Raw genomic sequence first — 24,675 nt, forward strand, 5'->3', positions numbered from 1 at the left:
ACTATCAGATAATATACCCCTGATGTTAAATGAGATGTTCATGTTGAACTTTGTGGCTTAAGTCAACATACAGTCATTATAATAGCGTAGTGGTTGAAAACATGGGCTTTGGAAGGGAACTGCTCCAGTCGGAAACTTAGCTGTTTAGTAGTAGTTGTGACCTTGAATGAGTTAACTTCTTTGTGCTGTAGTTTCCTTATCTGTAAATGGGGTAATACTACTACACATTTCATAGTAGTGGTCTGAAGACTGAACGTGTTAAAATATGTGAAGTGCTGAGAACAGTGCAGAGTTGAAGTGATTTTTGCCACTAAATTACAGAAATTGAATTGAGGCAGAGCAATGAGTCTAGTATTTCATAAAGCACCTCTCCTTAATCTACCAACTCTGCCTACTGAAAAGCAGGAGATCCCATTTTTACTGCTGACTGAATGGTCAAGATACCTACTTTTTTTTTTTTTTAAGATTTTATTTGTTTATTCCTGAGACACACAGAGAAAGAGAGAGAGAGGCAGAGACACAGGCAGAGGGAGAAGCAGGCTCCATGCAGGGAGCCTGATGTGGGGACTCGATCCTGGGTCTCTGGATCACGCCCTGAGCCGAAGGTGGTGCTAAGCTGCTGAGACACCTGGGCTGCCTGGGTACCTACTTTCTAATACCATTATTGTCATAATCGTATTCTCTTTCTGCAATGATTGCTTTACTTTGGGGAAATTATTTTAATTGATATTATTTCTGAATGGTTGTCTAAAAACCTTCACTTTGTTTTTCTCCAAGGCAGTGGTTTTCAAATGGGAAGGGGAGTAATTTTGCCCTCTAGGGAACACCTGACAATGTCTGGGGACATCTTTGGTGATCACAACTGTGTATGGGGGAGGGGGTGCTCCTGACATCTAGTGAGTAGAGACCAGGGGTGCTAGTTAAACATTCGACAATGCACAGGACAGCCCCCCTCACTGCAAACCAAAGCTGAGAGACCCTGCCTGCCCCGAAACAAAAAGAAGGTAGGGTACTTTTAAGGGACTTTTCAAAATTCTCGTTGTGTTTCGGGATGAAAAAGTAGTGTCTGCATCAAATCACACTCTTAAAAACTCTAATGCCGATTTAGGTTTGCTTCTTAGATCTTGAGTCCTGCGCTTCCTGTCAACGTAAATAACGACGAGATCAATCAAAGCACAGGATCAGCTCCACTTCCTACAATACCGAACATGAAATAAAACAGTGTAAAATCGAGACCACAAGCATTTTCATTGGAAAGGAATCCAGTTGCAGGATTTAAATACGAATAGGAAAGAAATGGTCTGGAACTGCGATGCCAGATGGTAAAAAACTAAATAAATGAGTAAAAATAAAATAAACAAATGTGACAGTTTGCGGGGTCGGGCACTTCCTCTGACCCGTCCCTCGGCTGGCGGTCGTCGCGGTGCTGGGCGACTACGAGCCCGTCTGCAGAAACGTCCCAGGAATCAGGCGGGGACGGGGGCCAAGGAGGGAAAGCCCCGTGGTGTGTGAGATGCTGTCTAAATGGCTCCGCATCCACACTTTTTCCCTTTTCGGGTAAGGAAAGGCCAGCGAACTCCCCGACCTGCGTCTGGCCGCCTTGCTCAGCGGGCCCCGCACCACCCCAGGAAGGGACCCGCTGCCACCCACCGGGGTTCCGCCTGCGCCGAGGACCAAAGCCGCGGCAGGAACGGGCGCTGCGGCCCCCTCGCTGGTGGTGGGGTCCCGAACGCCCCACACACGCAGACGCCCCCGCTGCGCGCCGCTCCCCGCCGGCCGGGGCAGGAGCTGCGGGGGGCGCCCACGGGGCCGCGTCCACCGAGCCGCGCCGCGCCCGACCTTCCCCCGCAGGTCCCACGGCACGTGCTGGCCCACGACAGGCGACCAAGGGGACGGGGCCTCCCCGGGGTGCTCCCTCCGCGCCCGCCCCGCCCCGCCGGCCCAGGGGCCGCCTGCCCCGCACTCACCCGTCACGCGAATGGACTCCAGCATCGTCCCGCCGAGGCCGCGGGCGCGGGCCCGGGGCGAGCCGGCCGGACCGCCTCTAGCTCCCGGCCCGGGCCTCGCGGGGGGCCGCGGCGGCAGGCGGCGCTCGGCGCCCGGGGCAGGCGGAGGCGCGGCAGGGCGGACCTGGACGCTCGGACGCCAACGAGGGACGCGCCGCGGCTCGACCCGGTGCAGCGGCGCTGAAAACGCGCGGCCGCCGTGACGTCGCCGCTCCCCCGTTGCTAGGCAACGCCCCGCGCCGTCCGCGAGCGCGGCGCTGCCCGGAGCCCGCGTGCCGCTGGGGGCGCTAGCGCGCCGGCGGCCGGGCTCGCGGGAAGGCGGGCGGGGGAGAGGGAAACTACAACTCCCGGCATGCACAGCGCAGGCCCGCGAGAGGCCGCCTGGGTCCCGGGCCGCCGGTGCGGGCGCGCTGGGACTGGGTGGGCGTCTGTGCCCCGCTCCAGGGGGCTTAGCGCTGCGGGAGCTTCAGGGGACAGAGGTGCAGTGACAGGACGGCTCCAGCGGTGCATTGCAAAGCCGATCTCCTCCGCCCTTTGTTGACCCGTGTTAATGAGCATCTCGGACACGTTCACCTGTCGAGCGTCCTGGCAGGAGGATGCTAACTGGACCTGGCGGGATGTTGTCTTCCGGTGTGTTACCCCGCGGGACATGTAGAGTCCACAGCAATCCGGCATTTTTGGGGGAGCCTGACGTGTGCAAGGCTCCGAGACGGGCCCGGAGGAGGGCAGAAGGCAAGCCCCGCGGAGCTTACAGGCCAGGCTAGCATGAGCCCCGAGCTGCCGCTGGCGCCGTCACATCTCCGAGCCACATTTTCTCTTCAGCCTCCCTCAAGGTTGACACAGGACACAGAAATCGTTGAGATGCGTCTTCAACCTCAGGGGCAAAAGTTATGTATGTCAACATCACCATCTAGGAATGACAGAAGATGTGTGAGAATTGGTGACTTTTTGATCAATTAGGAGGGAACAGCGGAAATTTAACTTTATCACAAATAGTAGATAACCTCACATTTTCTGTGATCTGAAAATCCTCCGAGTAGTATCTTCAAAGTATACCCGGCATCCGGCCACTGCTGTCGCCGCTGCCGGCGCTCCGGTTCAAGCCACCGCCACCTCTTGCTGGGTCGCAGCCGTGGCCTACAAGCTCTCCAAGTTTCCAGCCTCGCCCTCTTCCAAAGCTCCGTGGCCAGCGTGATCCCGTCGGCCGGGTGTCACTCTTCCGTGCAGAGGCCTTCAAGGGCTCCCCTCTTCCCTCTGAGGTCCTTTATGGCCTAGCGTCCTGTCACCTCTGATCTCATTTCCCCTACTCGGCATCGGTCTCCTCCAGACAGACTGGCCTCCTTCTTCTCAACTGTGCGAGCCCTGTTTCGCCTCAAGGCCTTTGTGAGCCTGGGGTTTCTCCTGCCTGGAATGCTTTTCCCTCAGCCAAAGGGCTAAGCGCCTTCACCTCTTTCAGGACTTAAATCCAAACGTCACTTCTCAGTGAGGCCTTTCCTGGCCTCCCACTCAATTTAAAATTCTACTTCTTTCACAGACTTCCTACCCTACTTCTGTTTTATTTTTTCCCCTTGGTACTGAACATTAACTTATCATATATTTTACTGATTTATCTTTATTCCCTCCATCCTTAGAATAAAATTTCCATAAGTGCAGTGATTTTTGCTTGTTCACTGCTATTTTCCCAACATTTAAAATAGTGCCTGGAAAATAAATAAATAAATAAAATAAATAAAATAGTGCCTGGTACAAAGTAGGTACTCAATAAATATTTGTAAATTAATGAACACATAGACAAAAGAAGTATGCATTTTCAATGATAACTCAAAAAAATAGCATGATATAAAATGGCCATGTAAAGAATGAATCTTCAGGTTAGAGCACTTGATTTAATTTTGGGCAATGAATCCTTGCATTCATAAGGACAGTTATTCCTGCAATATATGTCCTAAGGAAAAGAAGGCTAAAAATGAACCTTTCATACCTATCTTATATAACTAAAACTCTGAGACCTGCTTTCCAAGTTTGCTATAAAAATGCATCTATTACACTGCAAATTTCTAGTTTTTAAGGTCACTGCAATTTAAGAAGTTATTACTCAAATAGACTCCTAAAAAATGTTTGAGTCATATATTCAGCATCTATGTAAAGAATTTACTCTAAATGCTTTTACTAAAGCATGCTTAATCATATTGTCCATTTTCATTACATTCTAAAAAAAAATCAATATTTATATAAAGGCATTGGGCTTAGTGCTTTTAGAGAGCGTTATAAAACGTGACACTGTCCTCAAGAAACTTACTGACTGGCTAGTGTGACACACATGCACACTAAAGTTAGAAAAGGACATGCCCTAAAGGTACACCTCTCTCTCCAACATTCCATTAAACTTAAGAATTCCAAATATACACAATTTAAGCTACTATAGTTAGATGCACCTAGAACACTATTCCATTCTTGTAAAATTATTTTTATGTTCACCCTACCAATATTTCCCTGTGGATAATTTTGATTTCTAAATATCTTTAGTGATAAGTGTTATTAAAGGTGCATATCAATTTAATCAAAGCATTTTGAAAAGATATTCTTGGTGTACTGTTAGGCATTGAAGTACTCTTGCTAACAAATTTGTGAATACAAAGAGTTTATCTAATTTCTTACAAAACTAGTACTGTTATCAGCTCCTTTTACCATTCCTGCCTATGCAATTATTCATCCTCATCAAGCTTTGTGCATCTGCTTTGTTAATTATTGATTTGTGCTATGCCTGCTTAGTATTTCCATTGGGTACAGCATCTGCAGCTGTCCACTTGGCTGCTTTTGAGTCAGCATTGTTTTTACATATCCACCAGAACAATGAACAATTCCATCTTTCTGAGAAACTTTTCTTTTTATCGTTTCTATATAAATCATTAATATTGAGACAAAAGAATTGATGGGATTATCAGTTGCTACTCCATTTTCAAAGCATGGACTGCAAAATAAAGTTAAGAATTTATTAAAACTGACTCTAATAATTTATTTTTATCTTTATGGATGCACCTCCCCTCTTCTTAAAGTTTTACTAAACTTAGGTTTCCAACAGTAGCCAAGGATGTCATTGTAGTTATCCTACTATAATGTCATACTTCATTTTACTTTTATAGTCATTTCACATACACTACCAACATTATATTATGGATCATTTTGATTACTGAATATCTTTAATGATGACTTCCATTCAATTTTAGTTAAGAAAAATGATAGAAAAATAGGAATTTTAATAGAAATTCTTTTTTGTGTGGTGGGATTGTTATGTTATGGAAAAAGAAGTTATATTTTTCTTATCAGTAACTTTTGTTTAACTCATATGTTAATCTGTATGTCTCATGTATATGCTACATAGTAAACTATTCATAATCTATGGTGGAGTTAATGAAAAAAAAAGTTGCAACATCTCTGTAATAAGAGGGGATAATTTTTGTTTTTATTTTAGAAAACAGATTGACATCTCCTTTTTAAAGACTTAAATTAACATTTGATCATTTACTTACAATTCATAAGTATTGCTAGTGCTAGTGGAAAGACAGATAATACAATATTCCACCTTCTATAGAAAAGTTTCGTATTGAAGCGTGACGGTATACTGACCAGGTATATACATTATGCTTGAAACTGAGAAAAAGTTTAATTTCTTAAGAAGTTATCTCAGTAACTAAAAGGAATTAGAACATTAAAATAATATTTATTCCTTTAAATTTTAGATAAGAGTTAAAAAGAAGGGGAGGAGGAGAAGATTCTAGAAAACACTTTTGACTTTTCTTCCTGTTTATTGGAAGCAATTTATAACATTCTACGTCATTGAAAATATATGCATCGAGGAAAATTAATCTGCAGCAGTCTGCCATTATAGAAGAACAGAGCAACTCTAATTGCAACACCCCATTCTAACAAACATTAACAGAAGCCTTAGGGCAAGCTGTAAACAATGTTCCTTTGCTCAAAAAAGAAAAAAAAACTCCAAGGAATAGTAGGTTTCTGTGGCTTTTAAAAAATTTTTTTGAGTGACATTTGAATGCTTTTAGGATGTCTGTATTGAGAGAATGGAATGTTTTCAGTATGTCTTTTTCAGGAGAATGAAAAGAATTAAGTGGGAGACAAATCAAAGATTGCTTTGTGAAACCTCCTTTGTCTTATCACCTCAATGAAAATAGAACAGCACAAAAATCCTGAGAAATGCTGATTTTTTGATAAGATGTTTTGTTGTAAATGATTGGGGGGTGGAAGGATATTTTTTAACCAGACAAAAAAATTGCCTATCTTAATTATATTTTGAAAAAACCAAGACATGTACTAGTTTACTCCTTCCACAGATATTTAAGTGCCTTGTATATACAAGAAAAAAAAGTGATGAAAAAGACATGATACCTACCCTCAGAGAATTTACTGATAGTGCATATATACATATGTAAACATGATTTACCCACATCAACCAATCTTTGAGTGTACATCAAGACTGCTGTGGTGAGAGTTCCAGTTCTCCTGGAACATATGTTACAGTAGGAGAAACAAACAAGAATCAAGTTAACTAATGTGCAATTACAGATACAGATAGGTGCTATGAAGACAGTAAACCAAGGAATTACAGTAGATGGTGACTTATTTTTTTCTTAAGATTTTTTTTATTCATGAGAGACACAGGGAGAGATGCCGAGACATAGGCAGAGGGAGAAGCAGGCTCCCTGTGGGGAGCCCAATGTGAGACTCCATCCCAGGATCACTCCCTGAGCCAAAGGCAGACACTCAACCACTGAACCACCCAGGTGTCCCTAGATGGTGACTTATTAATAGTGGAGTCCAGAAAGGCTTTTGTGAGGAAGAGACTTTTGAGTTGAGATCTGAAGGATGAGAGTCAACCATAGTAAATTTGATGGGGGTTCGATGGGGTGGGGGAGCCAAGCATTCTAGGTAGATGGGATTATAAATGCAAAAGCCCTGAGATGGCAATGATCTTGACATGATCCTGGGACTAATAAAGGTCAGCATGTTTGGAGTCCAGCGAGCTGGGGGAAGTGGTAGGAGAAAAGATCTCAGAGGTAAGCAGGGGCCAGTGAAAGGAATTTGGACTTTATTCGAAATGCAATCTGAAGCCACTGGTTGATTTGAAACAGGGCAGTGACATAATATGGCTTATTTGTTTTTAAAGATTGTATTGACTGTTCTGAGGACCATGGATAGATAAGAGGGTGAGAACGGAAGTGGGGAAACCAAACAGGAGACTTATAGTGGGCCAAATGAGAGTGATAATGGGTTGGAGTGGAATGAGAGCTATAGAGAGAAAGAAGTAGAAGACCCAGCATATATATATATATATATATATATATATATATATATATAGAGAGAGAGAGAGAGAGAGGAGAGAGGAGAGAGTTGATCAGTAGGTTGAATATGAGGGGAGGAGAGGAAGAAGGAATTGAATATGCCTCCCAGGTTTTGGCTTGAGGAACTGAGTGAATAGTAGTATTATGCATGGAGATGAAGATGAGGGAAAAACAGGTTGAATGGGGAATTCCATTTTGGTTATGTTAAGTTTGATGTCCCAGTTAGAAGTCCATATCAAGATTTCAAATAGGTCGGTTGGATATTAGAGTTCAGAGTTCAGGGAAGAGATTATGCTAAAAAATAAATCTGGGAGCCATCAGTATAGGGTCAGTATTTTAAGTCATTGGGACTGATGAAACCACCCAGGGAATGTGCAGAGGTAGATAGGAGAACTCAGAGTAGAATTTAGAGTTCTTAAGTGATTTAGTTGTGGAGCAGAGGAAGCAGAGGAGCAGAGGAAGAGGAGCCAATAAAGTTCTTTTTTCAAATATACATATATATACGTACACAGACGCAGAGTATATATACATGTATATATATAGTTATGTATATATGTGTATACATGTATTTTTTCTGACCTGTTTAAGATTAGCTGGCAGACATGATACTTTTATCCCCAAATACTTTAGATTATGTATATGTATAAATACATGTGTGTGTGTACATGTACAGAGAGAGAGAGAGGGAAGGAGAACAAATGTACAGAGAGAGAGAGGGAATGAGAACAAAGTAAATGTAGTAAAATGTTAATATATTAAGAATCTGATTGAAAGGCATCCTGATATTCTTTTTTCTATGTGTATATGAATAAAACTGTTGCAACTTTTAAGTCTGAAATTATATCAAAATAAAGTGATGCAAATTGAGAACTAAAGTAGAAAATGAACTAGGTGGGGAACCTTGTAAGACATGATATTCAGCTGGCCTAATATAGATATCCAAAGGTGCTGTGAGGGCATTTCAGTAGCAAGATCAAAGTGAGAAAGTCATGGATGTAGCAGAGCATGGTATATTCAGGAAATAGCAAATGATTGAGAGTTTTCTATTCTTTGAGCACTTTCCTTGGCTTTAAACATTAAGCAAAGTGAGCAGTAAACTCATTTGCAGAGAGTAAGAGAGTAGGATGGGAAACTGATAATTTGAAAGGAATTCAAATGGGTAAGAAAGAAAGGATTCCAAAGCAACATGAAACATCTAGTTAGGATAAATTTGAAATGGAAGTGGCTCAATGCTCAGCAAGCCAAGAAAAGCAGAAAAAACAGAAGATTAGAAATTGGCAAGATAAATGCAGCAAGGACAAGGGCCCAAGGAAAATGGTACTGAAATAGTTTCTCTTGGGGCCTGGCTGGGTAGGGAATAGGTAAGACATAAAGGAGCCTGGGCAGTGTTTGGGGGAGAGACCCTGAAAGGGTCAATCACAGGTTCTGAAAAAGACTAGTCATCATCTTTTTCCTCATGTACTATTTTAAAGGGCTGAATCAGGTGATCCTTACCAGCTCTTTTTTTTAAACTCCCTTTTCTCTTAGCATCCTTTTCACAATAGACTGAACTACTTAGCACATGACTTCATAGAAAAAAGCAAGGTGGGAGTTCAGGGCTAATTCAGAGCACAGGTTATAACATTTTTCATTTGACCAAAAGTTAGGAAAGGAGAATGGACTGAAGTTTAGGGGTAGGGGGGCTTGTGGGTTTAGCAAGAGCGAGCAGCAGTGGAGAAGAGGTAAAGATTTGAGATTACAATCAGGAGTCCAGTTTCTGGGTTTGAAATCTTAGAGATAGAGCACTTACAAGTGTTGACTAGCAGCCAAGTATGGCCATACCTGTGATGGCTAAGCAGAAGAGAGGAGGGGGTCAATCAGTTTGGAAGGTTTGAGGAATGGTGAGGTCAGAGACTGCAGTCTCTGAGAGTTCACCAGCAAACATTTCTCAGTGGCCTATTACATGTCAGGCATGAATGGTGCCAAGGAAGACCAGGATGGTGTCTGATTGTGAGAAGCAAGGAAGTGAGGAGTGAAAGTGGATGTCAAGAATGCCAAAATTTGGAAGCATTAATGAGAGAGTAGAAGAACCATGGTCTAAAAGTACCCACGTGAAGAGAAATTTTTGATGTGTTTGGAAGATGAAGTTCATGACATATGAATGGAAGACAATGAATCTTCTTCTGGCATCAAATTTAAGATTTTATTTTTGATATCCATTAGAGAGACTTTATATTTAAGAAATATTGGCTTCTTGGGTCGCCAGGGTGGCCCAGTGGTTGAGCGCCTCGCTTCAGTCCAGGGTGTGATCCTGGAGTCCTGGGATCGAGTCCCGCATCGGGCTCCCTGCATAGAGCCTGCTTCTCCCTCTGCCTGTGTCTCTGCCTCTCTCTGTGTCTCTCATGAAAAAATAAATAAAATCTTTAAAAAAGAGAAATATCGGCTTCTGCTACTTTGTAATATTTAAGAACTGCTTTTCTTTAATATGGATCATTTAAAAAATTTAAAAATAGGCTCTGTGAATATAGCTTTAAAAAATCTAGTAAGAAAAAAAATCTAGTAAGAAAAGGTAAAGTTATCAATATATAAATTATAGTGTGATAAGTACATAAAGGAATTGTTCCTCTTTGTGAAAGGGTTTGCTGTAGTTCTTTGAATTCTCTTAACACCCTTACTTACCACTTGAGAAAGTAAAAAGGAGATTAAAGCTATATGAATTTTGAGAATGGTATGACTATAGTTACATTGGGTTTTAAGAACAGTATAATATGGTCAGAAAGGACAATTTGTTTTCCCTCACTTTGGAATATGAAACAGTTTCATTGATTAACTTAGAAAAGGAAAAAAAAATCTGATGCTAAGAACCATTAAAAAGTGATGCTAAGGACCATTAATAGCAGAGATCATAATAAATAAGACATCCCTTTTCAGTAACATGTATATAACATTCTTTGATAGTTCTTATTTCATTATGGTAAATGTGTAAAAGAAGTGGCCCTTCAGCCAGATAACCTGAAGTAGAGAACTTGACTTTAATCCTTCTTGCAACTGCCTTGTTGTTAGACCTTGGCTTTTTCTCTCCCTGTAAAAATAAGAATATTTACATCATTGTATCATTCTGTGAATAAAAAGAGAATGAGTGTGAATGTATTTTGAAAAATTAACTGTAAATATACAAATAGCATTGGGAGTGTCTTTATTGAGTAAATGCTTTCAAATTTTTCAAATGCTTTTCACAATTTTATCTGTGAAAGATATGATAATTAGGTTCCTTTGTTGAAAAGGAAGGATCTTAGAAGGCACAAATCTCATTTACTAGTGTCACCTTGAATCTACATCGCCTTGATTCTATTCTTAAATTAATGTAATAAGCTGTGGTCTTTACCTAAATAACTTGAGAGGCTGTGATTTTCATTTTAAAAACAGGAAAGACACTTCTGATGACTTTTAGAATATTAACATCATTTAAACCAAGCTGCATAGTCTATAGCAATAATCATGTGATTACAGCACACACTTCTTTTCAATAATTAAAAAAAATTTTTTTTTTAATTTTTTGAGAAAACAATTCCATGAGAAAAGCATGGTTGCTATTTTCAGGCCTTTAGCTATAGCTCAAGGGCACATTTACATCATTATTGTGTCTTTGCTGATCCAAAAAAAATAAATGAACTGAAATGTCAAGAGTATGAACAGTCTAGAATTTGAAGTCACCGAGATCTTGTTCAAATTATTAGGTGATGGTCCAATCACTCAGCCTGTTTGTATCTCAGTTTTCCTATATCTAAAATAGGAATAATAGTTATCTTAAACTCATTCACTCAGAAAACATCTACCGAACTCACATTCCCAGAAGGTGCTGGGTTACAGCTATAAGTAAGACATGCTTCTGCCATCCCATAGCTTATACTCTAGTAGGACAGACAGGAAATAAACATAAATACATAACAAAAATCATTCCACATAAGTGGAATTGCAGTGAAAAAAATAAATCACGGTAACAGGATGGAAAGTGACTGGGAAAGGGCCAAAAGAAAGAGTGTGGCCGCCCAATCAGGGAAGTCTTCTTTGAGAGGTAGTACATTCCAGCAAGCACTCAATTAATGAGGAGCCAGACGTGGGTAGATCTAAAGAGGAGTATTGTAGGAGGTGGAAAATTCTTGAAGAAGAAAGGAATCTGTCTTTTTGTTTGTCCTGGAAAAAAACCTATGAAGCTGGAGCCTAGTGAAAAAAAGGGAGAGTACTGTGATATTTGGCATGTATTACGAGAAGAAAACAGTCCAGATCATTTACGGCTTTGTAGTATGATAAATAATTTGGATATTATTCTAATTGCAATGGAAGGCACGAACTAACTCTGAATAAGGAATTGACACTGCATAATTTACATTTTAAAAAGATCCTTCTCTATAAATTACTAAAACTAAAAGATAGTTGAGTAGCTTCACAATAATCAATTATGTCCCTAAATACCAGTAATTATTTAAAAATAATTTAAAAGATATCATATGTAAAAGTAGTAACAACAACAAAAATACAAAAGAATAAATTTAAAGATCTGTACAGAAGCACATTATAAATATTTTTGGAAAATATTAAAGTAGACTTAAGTTAATCAAGATCTACCATGTTCACAAATGGAAAGGCTCAATATCACAAAGATGCCAACTCTCTCTAAATTATGTGATAAATTTGATATAGTTCCAATAAAAATATCAAGAGGATTTTTTCCCCTTTGTGTGGAATTTGACAATTTGGCCATAAATTGTAAAAGCAAGAAGCCAAATTAGCTAAGTCAATTAGCCAAGCCAAGTTAATTATTAACTTGCCTACCAGATATCAACTCTTATAATTAAGATGGTTTGATATGGGAAGAATAGAGAAATGAACCAGGAGAACAGAATAAAGAGCTCTAAAATACACCTACATGTACACAAAAACTTGATATATATAGGTCAGCGGGGAAAGAATGGACAAATAAGCGTTGCTAAGACATTTGGTTGTCCAAATAAAAAAAATCAATCCAGATAATTTAAGGACAAAATGATGAAAACAATAATTTTTAGAAGAAAATAGGGGAGAACATTTTTATAACCTCAGAGTAGGGAAGGATTTCTTGACAGATAAAAGCACATCCCCTGAAAGAAAATATACATATATCTAATTACATTAGTATTAAACATTTCTGCACATCCAAGACATCCTAAAGTGAAAAGATAAACCATAAACTAAGGAAAGATATTTATAAGCTAAAAAGAGTTATTTTTCCAGAAAATGCTAAACAAAATGCCTGTGAATCAATAAGAAAAAACTAACTGCGTGGAAAAATAGGCAAAAGATATAGAGTTGAAATTCACAGAAAAGGAAACCTGAAAGGCCAATAAACACATGGAATAATGTTCAAATTCAGGAGTAACAAGTGCACACAGACTAGAATGGCAAAATCTAAAAAGTAACTATGTGTTAGGGAGGCACTGCAGTAGCAGACATGCTGCTCATATACTGCTGACTGAAGTAAAAATTGTGACAATCATTTTGAAGAGTAAATTTATTTTTAATATCTGGCAATAATATTGAAATATATTTATCAAAATAATTCCTAGGTATATTACTGTAGATAAAAATTTTGCATGTGTATATAAGGAGACATAAAAATATAGCATCATGGAATCTTTGGCATGAAATATTGTTAATGAGCTAAACATCCATTAATAGGATAATGGATACATAATTGCAAGTATATTCATACAATATAATACGGCCATGAAACTGAATGAAAAGTGGCTATTGGTGAGGATGAATCTCATAAAAAGAATACTTAGTAGAAAGATTAATAACTGCAGAAAGGCACATACAGCAAAAAAAAGTTATTCAGACCACAATATATTGTTATGGATATATATGTAGATGTAATAAAAATACATGAATTTCATGAGCATGATAAACATTAAAATCAGATTACTTTTACCCCTGAGGAGCGGAAGGTGAATGGGATTAAGAACGGATACACAAGAGACTTCAAGTATAAGATTATATATCTCTTTAAACTAGATGGTGGGTACATGGTTTTGTTTATTCATTACTTTTTTGTGAACTGGAAATATTTTATAACACAAGTTTTAAAAGGAGAAGAGTAATTTCAGCTTACAAACTGAAAAATGAAATAAGAACGGGGTAGAATAGAAAAAAGACTTGTCAGGTGACAATCGCTGTACTTGAAGAGTAGACTTGAGTATCTAGCAGTTTCTGGCAGCTGGGGCTATTTAAAAAGTAGCTACTGTTTTGGTGGTTGCTATCATCTTCACCATTATTATTATCAGTGTAAAGACCAAAGCTATAAGGGGATTATGACAAAAGATAAACTAAATATTTGGACGAGTTATACTGCACTGTGTTTTATGTACCTCTTTTAGTCTTGACTAGAATCTGGTTATGAGGAGCGTAAAGCTCGCAGAAGACGAAGAGGGAAGGCACACAGACTACATAAATCTCTAAAGACTTTTCCAACGTTGTTTAAAACACACTCTCCCCCTCCCTTCCAATATGCACACACACACATCCTTTCCCCTGTCTAGCAGTGAAAAATTCAAACACCTTTTCTTCTTTGGTTCCTAAGTCAGTGTATTTTGAGTTAAATATCAATAATTTGATAATACCAAACCCTTGGTGGGGGGGGCGGGGGCGGGGTAGAAGCTATAGTCGCTATTACAGAATACTTTGGGATCTGTTTCGGTTTTTCATCTGATCCTCCTAAAGACTCTGCGGAGAAGTGGGCAGTTGGTTATTCCCATTTGACAGATGAGTAAACTAAAATCCAGACAGGCTAAACCATAAACTGCTAACTTGGTGACCATGAACTTCATGGAATTCTGTGTCAAATACTTTATGATTAAATGGGCATTTTTCTAGGTAGAGGGTCCGCTTTAATCGTATTTTCAAAAGGTCCGTGACTCCCCTCAAAGGTTTTAAAAACGCTGGATTTTTAAATGATTTGCCTGAGGTCACAGCGTCCTGGTAGAGCCAAGATCCCAGTTTCTTCCTACTCCACTCAGAGTTCAATTCTTTCTTTTTCTTTCTTTCTCTCTTTCCTTTTTTTACAACCTACAGCATCAAAATTCACATTAGACATATTATTAGTGAAATACGTTTGGTAAAGTCTACTGACTGATAAGATGGAAACGTCATTAAACATACCCAAACGTCTTACTTGGGAGGAACCGTTTTGGTTTGTTCAGCCGTTAGTTGGGCGGTCACTCCTTGGTCTACAGGGTGCTGCCTTTCAGCCCAACACGTCCACAACTGCAGTCTCTACATGCCCTAACACGGACTTGCTAAAGGAGAAATGAATCGGATACAGTAATTGCATAACGTCTGTTGCAACTCTGAGCCATCCGTAAAGAACGGTCGTTGAGACACAGCTTGACCTGGTGGAAAGGGGGACCCTGAGCTGAGAATGGGGTGTTTCATCCTCTTGGACAAAGGGCTCCTTGTCTCAGGGTCTCCGCGCTGTTGGCTGTTAAGAGCCAAGGTGGATGCGTGGGTTCTTAATCCTTCCAGGCCTAACACGTTTGGATGGGATCAAAATAAGGAGGCAGGGCAGTTTGGGTGGGGTCCGAACGTGTCACCCACAGCTCGTTAGTGTTAAGTCTTCTTTTCCTAGATGGGAAAGGTCTCCAGCGCCCTAGGTGGGTCACTCGCCCCAAGGTCCCCATGAGGGCGGCAGTCCCCGTCGGGGAGGGTGGGAAGCACGATGCAGACACCGCCAGGCCCCGTGAGCCCCCTGGGAAGCGATGACGTCAGGCGGGAAAGGTGCAAGCACCGCGGGCTGCGAGCCTAAGCAGCAGGGCGGTGCGAGCGCCGGGGCGAGGCCTCGCGCCCGGAGGCGGCTGCGCCCGGGCAGCGCCGCACCTCCCGCCGGCCCGCGGCCTCCCGAGCTCGGGGTGTGACCCAGGGGCGGCGGCCGGGACCGGGCCACGTGACCCGGAGCGGGGGGGGGGGGAGGGGCGGGGCGGGCAGAGCGTCCCGCCCCCGCCCGGCGCGCAGGCGCGCTGCACCGGCGCTGAAATTCAAATTCGAACGGCCGCAGGAGGCCGAGTGCGACCCGGCGGCTGAGGGGTTCGGGAGCGGCGGGTTCTCCCCAGGCGGCGCCGGGAAGCGAGACTCACGTCTTTCCCTCTTCCGAACTTGGGCCACCGTCGTCGCGCAGTCGAGCCGCGGAGTCCGGGGCGATGGACCCGTTTACCGAGGTGAGAGAGCCTGCGGGCGCAGCCTGCCATCGCCGCCCGCGGCCGCCGCCCTGACCCCGACCCCGACCCGACCCTTCCCGCCGCCCGTCGACCCCCGGGCGCACCGGGCGGAGGGCGCGTGCGCGCGCGTGCGCAGCGGGGGTGCGGGGGTCGGCCCGGCGCCCCTCCCCTGCCCTGCCCTGCCCTGCCCCCCGCCCTGCGGCGGCGCGGGGTCGGCGGCTGCCGGCTCGCTGCGCTGCGGCTGAAGCTCAGGGAGGGGAGCTCGGGGCGCGGCCCCCGAGACGGCAGCGCGGAGCCCCCCGCCGGCCCCGATCCAGAGGGTGAGGCCCGCTGTCCTGCGGAGGAGCCGGGTCCCTCCCGAGGCGGGCAGGGCGCAGGGCGCAGCCGGGGGCTGGAGGGACTCCGCGCAGGTGCGGGTGCGGGTGCAGGTGCAGGTGCAGGTGCAGCCTTCGCCGCGGAGCGGGCCTTGCGGGGGTTCGTGGGCCGTGGAACGCGGCGGGCGAGCGGGACGGCCCGGGGGCCCCGGGGGCTCAGCGGTTTGAGCGCCGCCTTCGGCCCGGGGCGTGACCCGAGACCCGGGATCGAGTCCCGCGCGGGGCTGCCCTGCGTGGAGCCTGCTTCTCCCTCTGCCTGTGTCTCTGCCCCCGCCCCTCTCTCTGCCTATCATGAATAAATAAAATCTGTAAAAAGAAAAAAAAAATGACAGCCAGGGATCCCCGGGGGGCCCAGGGCGTGACCCTTAAGACTCGGGATTGAGTCCCGCGTCGGGCTCCCTGCATGGAGCCTGCTTCTCCCTCTGCCTGTGTCTCTCTCTCTCTATCATGAATAAATAAATAAAATCTTTAAAAAAGAAAAAGAAAATGACAGCCAAACGTTAACATCAGCCAGTACCTGAAACCATTGCACCCGTTCCGATAATGTCAATAGTATCTTCAGATTTGGTCGCTCTGCTACATGAGGAAGAAGCCGTCCCAGCCCCCGGGATTGACACGGGATTGACCCAGGAGCGGGGAGGAAGCAGCGCTAGTCCAACAGGCACCAGCAAAATTAGTAGCCAATAATTTTTTTTTTTTTTAAAGCAGAGTAAGGAAATAGTAAACCTCTTCGTGTGTATGGAGCATCACATTACAAGCAATACTCTCTCTACTCGTCTTTTGTCCTTTGGAAATTGAACATGGATTCGTTACATCATTGTGTCCGTTATTTCTCTCCCTCCTTGGCCAGTCTTGTTGAGAACATACATGGATATGCTCAGCTTGGTTTCGTGTTGCCAGTTGTCCACCCCCTTTTCTTGCAGGACAGTTCCTCTTTAGGTGGTTATGGGAGGTTCAGACCTAATTTCTTGAGTTGTTGCAAAGTGGGCCTAAAAATGTCTCTACGTAGGCAGCCCAGGTGGCTCAGTGGTTAAGCACCTGCCTTCGGCCCAGGGTGTGATCCTGGAGACCCGGGATTGAGTCCCTCATTGGGCTCCCTGCATGGAGCCTGCTTCTCCCTCTGCCTGTGTCTCTGCCCCCGCCCCCCTCTCTCTGTGTGTGTCTCTCACGAATAAATAAATAAAATTGTAAAAATAAAAATAAAAATAAAAATGTCTCTGCTAGATTCAAAAACTTAAATGCCTTGGGAAGTACAATTCCTTAAGCCTAAGATGCTAAAAGTTTCAACAGTTACAGTTTACTTGTATTTAAACATAACAGTATTTGTTTTGGTTTCAAATTCTCAGTCATGTAGGGGAAAACATTGATTTGTTAACCTTCCTTAAGGATTCTAAGAGAATACCCAGGACACATTTTTGTATTAGTTTTAAAGAATAGGGCTGTTCATGTGCCATGTATTATTTTTCACGTGCTTTGGAGTTAAGGAGGATATTTCATTTTATGTTACTAGGCTAGAATAGGATTCCTTAAAACATTTGCCCTATGTGTCCTGAATATTCCTTTTATTCTCCTAAGTCACTGATAGGAACAAAGCATTTTGAAAGTTGGCTGAAAGTTGTATTTCATTTTACTTCAAAATGTCATTCCAAAGCTACTGCTAAATCTCAGTTGAAAGAAACTTTTATTGGAAAGAAATCTTCCATTTTAGAGTGTGCTCAGAAACCTGTATGGTTTATATTATGAAAGAGCAGTTACAGTTGGAGTAAACAACTTTGACATCTCTTCCTTAATTGGTAATGAGCGCACTATCTGAATTGGTTCCAGTGACTAGGTGTTTAATTATAGCATTCATCGCATTTTTGCACAGGAATGTGAACTGCAACAGTTCTTTGTCCTAAAAGGACTGAGGATCAGTTAAAATGATTTTCTCAACCAGAGTTCCTTATCAGAACCACAGAAAATGATTTGAGAGACTATTTTGTTAATTTTCCCAAAGGTGATTCATAACCATGACATCCTACAAGCAGAGGAGAGATGTTAATTCATTACAGTAATGTCAGTGCATTAGGGCTAATTCTCTTGGTAGCTCTGGCTGATGAAGCTGCAGCCATCCGAAACTCTCTCTTCCTCCAACAGGGCTGTTGGGCATAGCTTCTCCCCGCTGCTGTCGCTGGTGCTGTGTGGCACACTCTTCTCTCCCTGCTCCTTCCGCTTGGCAGACTGATTTAACCTCCAGCTCGCACTTTGATTTTCCTTCTTCGGAGGGCAGATCACCTCTCACAATGCTCATCTCACTTGCACTTACCTGTTGAACATAATTCCTGTCAGAACATGAGCTTCATAAAGGCAGGCCTGTTCTGTCCTTTTCAGAGAGATGTTTCCTTAACCTCAAGGCATCCAATAACATTCTGCTGAAATAATAAAAAAGCCATTCCATGCACATTATTTTTTTGTCTTTTTTTTTTTTTTTAAGATTTTATTTATTTATTCATGAGAGACACAGAGAGAAAGACAGAGGCAGACACAGGCAGAGGGAGAAGCAGGCTCCATGCAGGGAACCTGACGTGGGACTTGATCCCAGGCCTCCAGGATCACATTCTGGGCTGACGGCGGCGCTAAACCACTGAGCCACCCACACTGCCCCATGCAAATTATTTGACAAACCAACAATTACATATAACATAGCTGCAAGAACATTTTAGCAATGTTCTTAACTTTATTGTAGAAAATATTAAATTATTGAAGTATAATAACTCTTGGGCTTCTCACCCAGCAACACATGGTCATATTGTTTCACTGTATTCCCCTCTAATCCCTCCCACTGAATCCTTTGAAGCAAATTGTAGAGATCATATAATTTCATACATAAATACTTCAGTATTGATCGTTAAACACCAAGCACTTTAAAAAATAATCATAGTGCCATTATCACACCTAAAAATTTAGCAGCAGTTTCTTAATATCAAATATTCTGTCAATGTTCAGATTTCCTTGAGTGCTTCATGGTTTTGCAATTTGTTTGAATCAGGATCTAGACAAGGTCCACAGGGCAATGTCTTTCTGTATTCTTCCTGGACCAACCAGAAATAATCCATCTTGATGTCCATGAAGACAAATAAGCAGTTAAGGCAGATGTTTATTATTATGACCAGCTGATAACATTTAAAAAGTTATGTTGGTATGAAGTTAGTTCTCCTGATAATAAGTTCTTAAAAAGAGCAATTGAATTTAGTCAAAAGACAGCTTATTTAAAGCTCTACACCCAATGTGGAGCCCAATGCAGGGCTTGAACTCATGACCCTGAACTGAGCCATTTAACTGACTGAGCCATCCAGGTGCCCCTTTCTAATAGTTTATAGCAAAGTGATTAAGAGCCCAAACTCTGGGGCCTGGTTTTTGAATTCTATCTTGCCACTTCTTAGCTATGTGACCTATGGCTTATTTTTTAACCTGTGCTTGAGATTCTTCATCTGTGAAACAGAAAAAAACAGAACCTGCCAAGTAAAATTTTGAAAATGAACTGAGTTTTTGTGTGCAGACATGGAAAGTACTTTGTGTAAACGGTAGTGCTGTTGTGCTTGCTGTTAGGTTAATTTAAAACCATAAACTGACTGCTCATAACATTAGTGTCAGCCTCTTAGTTTGAGGATCTCCTGGAGAATGATCACTCCGGTCCAAGACTGCCACAGGGGACCCCAGAGATAGGTGTGCCCAGTCGGAGCTTTCCATGTAGTATCCTTAAAGTAGAAAAGCCACAATTAAAATATTCTGTAAAGCATCTTCTGTGCAATGAGTAAATGAACATGTGGTTACTGTTTTGAATAGAGTTTCTCTTATTTTTGAGAGTTCAATGAAAATCTCTGCATTGACCTGGGAAAGATTGCTGCTAGAGCGTTTTGGAAATAAGAAGTTAATTTATATTGAGTCTGTTCTGTTTAAGAAGGTAGGGAAATCAGGAATACCTCTTAGAAAGGTTTCTGTCAGAAATGATTTCAGGTTCTCATGTGGCAGAAGTGGCTAAGGACTATAAGCTTCAGTTATTTCAGATTCATCCATGTGGAATGTCTTATTTCTGGTTTCATTAGTTATTGCATTTTTTTTAACGCCTCTATTATTTGAAGAAGGAGGTGTGATATTTGAAAGAATGTACCTTGTAAATAAAGAACCCTTGAATTCTTGATGCCTTATTGTGGAGACTTAGGTTTATTGAACTGTTGAGTTTACGTTCCTTAGATATGTAATTTCCTTTAAAGTAATCTTCAGTGTTTATTTTATAGATTAGGGAACTTTTGCTTATCTATTTTATTTTTTTTTTAAATTTTGAAATCTTTGAATCTAATGGAGACAGTAGAGCTCTTGTGTATGTTTGAATGGCAAAGCCACATTCTTTTGTGACTGACCTCTTACTCATAGTAACTGAAGATATACTGACTCACAAGTATTCTAACTGACCAGAATGGAATGTGGGCATGTCCACGAATGAATAAAATTAGACTAGTTTTGTATCTGAGGAGTGATACATTTTATCATGGGGGAAATTCTCTTACATATATGAATTTATGTAACAATATCACTTTTGAGTTTGTTGAAGATTTTTAAAGGGTGAAGGTCTTGTGTTTTGGAAGGCATTTGGTTCATAAATTGACTTTCAGCCACATAGCATTTCAATTTAGCGTCACTTATTTCAATGAGAAATCATTCCTAAGAAAAGTGGAAAATTGTACCTTCTTCCAAACTTAGCTCATGTTTCTTTTGCATACTCAGAGGAATTTTAAAGAATACTTATTCTCTTCTAATTGAGGAAATTAAAAAGATCAAATGGGTATGTATTCCTTTAGTCTATACTAGCTCTATATCTGGGTTCAGGGCAGTGTATAAACTCCAGCGGGGGAAAAATTTTTTTTTAAAGATTTTATTTATTTATTCATTAGAGACACACACAGAGAGAGGCAGAGATAAAGGTAGAGGGAGAAGCAAGCTCCGTGCAGGGAGCCTGACCTGGGACTCAATCCCAGGTCTCCAGGATCAGGATCTGAGCTGAAGGCGGCGCTAAACCGCTGAGCCACCTGGACTGCCCATAAATTCCAGCCAATAATTTTGCATGCCTCCTTTAGTTGTGTTCTTTTGAAAGAAAAAGAAATGTTTTACAGGGTCTTGTGTTTGTTTTACCATACTGATTTGAACAGAAGCATTAGTAGATTCAGGGTAAGAACAGAGTAATCATGAATTTATGGAATGGTTAAGATACCAACTTAAAATTATTTTATTATATATTGATAGTTAAATAAAAACACGGGATTTTATTATTGGTGGTGGTTTTTGTTTGTTTTGTCATCTTAGGAAAGGTCCCGTTTTCAAAGGACTAAATATGTCCGTTATCTCTTGCTGTTTACCATTATACCAAATCTTAGTGGCTGTATTAGTTTTGTTGCTGTAACAAATTACCACACTCTTAGTGGTTTAAAAATCCCATGTATTTATTATCTTCTGAAGGTCATAAGGCTGATGGATTTTATTGGGGTAAGATCAAGGTGTTGGCAGGATTGTGTTCCTTCTGAAGACTGTTTCCTCACCTTTTCTAGCTTCTAGAGGCCACCTGCATTTTTTGGCATGTGGTCCCTTCCTCCATCTTCAGAGCCACCAATCACATCACTCCAAGCCCTGCTTCTTTGGTTGCATATCTGACCCTCCTGACTCTTTTCTCTCCTAAGGACAATGGTGATTACATTGGGCCCACCCAGATAATCCAGGATAATCTTTCCATCTCAAGGTTCTTAATCACATCAGCAAAGTCCCTTTTGCCTTTTGTAACATTCACAGGCTCATGGGATTAAGGAAATGAACATCTTTGGCAGACTCTAATTCTCCTCACCAAAGTGCTGAAAACAACCACCATGTTATTTCTCATGATTCAGTGGCTCGGCAATTTGTGTTGGGCTCAGCTAGCCTGTGCTTCCAGTGGTGTCCCCTGGGGTCATGCAGGAGTCTGCAGTGATCTGGCAAATTATCTGGGACTGAATGGTCTAAAATGGCCTTCCTCACAGGTCTGGTGGTTGATGCTAGCTCTCAGCTGGGGGCGGTGTCTCTAGCAGGCTTGACCTGGGCTTCTTCACCTCGTGGTAGTGTTCCAAGAGAGTGAGAAGAGAAACTGTAAGACCTCTGAGGCCCAGAGTTGGAAGTCATGAAGTATCATTTCCGTCACTGTCTCTTGGTTAAGGTGAATTATAAGGCCAGCCCAATGCAAGAGTGTGGAAATAGATTCTACCTTTTGATGAAAGGAGAAGCAACTTCTGGCCATTTTACATCTCAGACAACTGGGGCACCTGGGTGGCTCAGTCGGTTAAGTACTTGCCTTTGGCTCAGGTCGTGATCCAAGAATCCTGGGATCGAGTTCTGCATCTGGCTCCCGGCTCCTCAGGGAGCCTGCTTCTCCTTTTGCCTCTGCTTCCCTATCTTTGTGCCTCTCATGAATAAATAAATTTAAAAAAAATCTCATACAAACAATTTTACATATTTTATTCATACTACCTCTGTAATTTGACTTTGGGATGCTTATTTGGTGAATTTTGACATAATTACTTAGGATTTCACCTTTGAAATATATTTAACTGTTACCCTATATGGCAGTTGGTGATTTTGGAAGGTACCTCAAGTTTTGTGAACTTTTGACTAAGCTTGTCTTTTAACACTGCTCTACATATGTAGAAGCTGCTTGAACGAACCCGTGCCAGGCGAGAGAACCTTCAGAGAAAGATGGCCGAGAGGCCCACGGCAGCAGCAAGGTCTATGACTCATGCCAAGAGAGCCAGAGAGCCGCTTTCCGAAGCAAGTAACCAACAACCTCTACCTGGCAGTGAAGGTAAAAGACTTTGTTGGGGGGAAAAGTAAAATTTGCATCCTTCACAGGAGATAAACTCCAAACACTTTATCATGCATGTAGAAAAACCTAGGTCTTTGGGAGACATATGTAGTAATAACCTCTGGAGGAAAGATCAGCCTTCTCTTCTAATACAGGCCTATTGTATTAGGCCTAGAACTACCAGGCCAGAGCAGCGTATCCAACAAATACTTCAAACTAATTGGATGAACTTTATTTTCCTCAACCCAAAGTTGTCCTTAAAACACCCAAGGTAAGAAAAGTAAAGGAGCGGGGAACACTTACACCTTGGTGGTGTGGAAGTTTATCTTCCACCAGTGCCAGAACAGCTGACCACGAAGTTCAGGTGGTCTCTGGCATGAACAGGGTAATGAAAGGCAGACTTGCTTGTAGATACTGGAAATTTAATGAGCCTTTTCATCCTCTATCTGTTGAACCAGCTCTCTAGTGCTAGGCTAAAGGTATAGGCTGTTAATCTAAGAACTGGTGAATTAAACAAAAACAAATAAATATACACAAACAAAACCAACCTAAACTCACCTGGAAACTTAATTTATTTTTACCTAAATCTTGGCATCCCCAGCCTGTATCAGTAAGTTAGCCACCTAGTCTTCTCCTAGAGTGTGGAATAATCTGCAGATAATAATTTTCCTTAGCATAGATTTATTTATTTTTTTAAAGATTTACTTATTTGAGAGACAGAGAGAGAGCATGGAGAGGAGCAGAGGAAGAATGAGAAGCAGACTCCCCAAGAAGCAGGCATAATTATTTTGTAAGCTAATTATAGAATGGGAGTTTATTTTCATATATTTATATATTTTGAAAGGAGGGAATATAGTATATATCACATATATATACGTGGCATGTATTTCACACATTATGTAGTATATGTATCAGACATACATGGTATATATATTGCATATGTGGTGTATATAATACATATATATATATATATATATATATATATATATATATATATATATGATATTTGGTCAGGAAAACAGGTCTAGCTCCAGTCCAGGATCTTTTTCTGTTTTTCATTGTGACACAGATTTATACACTCAAATGTTGAGTACTATGTACTTTAAAACTAGTGGTTGGAACTATGTTTTGATGCTTCAATGGAAATATTTATAAGGACTTATATAAGAACTATAAACTTGAAGAACTCTGTATTTCCAGCTGGCAATGCATGCTAAAATAGAAATGCTTTCAAAAATGATTGGATGAGTTAATAGAAAATAGATCCAGAAGTGAGTTACAGAAGATGAGAAAGTTTCATGATGTAAATTTGATTAGATTGATGCCTCTGAGGACAATCACGACTCCTGCTTAAGAGTACTTTGGGTACTTCCAGAACAAGAACACTGAGTTAGACAGCCAGGGAAACTGGCCTCATACACAATTTACATTCTTATATCCTAAAATGTTAATTTCCCAGGAGATATATTAAAATCCAGTCTTGGGTAGAAATAATATGCCTTATGTTTGGGTAGCTCCTTTTTATTTTAAGACTTTTTAATTTATTTTGTAGGTGTCAATGGCAGTTTAAAGTGTGAAATGTTATGAAAATATGAAAACACTTGTGCCAATGGCTTTGCTTGGTATTAACCAGATAATTCAGTTGCTTTTAAATTTTTATTTATTTATATATTTTTAAGGGTTTTATTTATTTATGAGAGAGAGAGAGAGAGAGAGAGGCAGAGACACAGGCAAAGGGAGAAGCAGGCTCCATGCAGGAAGCCCAACGTGGGACTCGATCCCAGGACTCCAGGATCACACCCTGAGCCGATGGCAGAGGCTTTAACCACTGAGCCACCCAAGAGTCCCTTAAAT

General features: G+C 41.7%; 2 protein-coding genes across 3 annotated transcripts in view; one reads left to right on the plus strand and one right to left on the minus strand.

Moving 5' to 3' along the window:
• The window catches only part of KIAA0895 (KIAA0895 ortholog), a 50,240-nt gene extending 48,074 nt beyond the window's left edge, over positions 1 to 2,166 (minus strand). For both annotated transcript variants that reach the window (XM_041727855.1, XM_041727854.1), the window contains exon 1: positions 1,968 to 2,166. In XM_041727855.1, coding sequence (XP_041583789.1) covers positions 1,968 to 1,992 — 25 coding nt within the window. In that variant the 5' untranslated portion in view covers positions 1,993 to 2,166. The remainder of the gene's footprint in view (positions 1 to 1,967) is intronic.
• Positions 2,167 to 15,358: 13,192 nt separating this feature from the next.
• ANLN (anillin actin binding protein) overlaps positions 15,359 to 24,675 on the plus strand; it is a 47,265-nt gene continuing 37,948 nt past the window's right edge. Inside the window, exons 1-2 of the mRNA XM_041727510.1 lie at positions 15,359 to 15,588; positions 22,668 to 22,821. Coding sequence (XP_041583444.1) covers positions 15,571 to 15,588; positions 22,668 to 22,821 — 172 coding nt within the window. The 5' untranslated portion in view covers positions 15,359 to 15,570. The remainder of the gene's footprint in view (positions 15,589 to 22,667; positions 22,822 to 24,675) is intronic.

Source organism: Vulpes lagopus, chromosome 13, assembly GCF_018345385.1.
Source record: "Vulpes lagopus strain Blue_001 chromosome 13, ASM1834538v1, whole genome shotgun sequence".
In the NCBI taxonomy this organism is placed as follows: Eukaryota; Metazoa; Chordata; class Mammalia; order Carnivora; family Canidae; genus Vulpes; species Vulpes lagopus.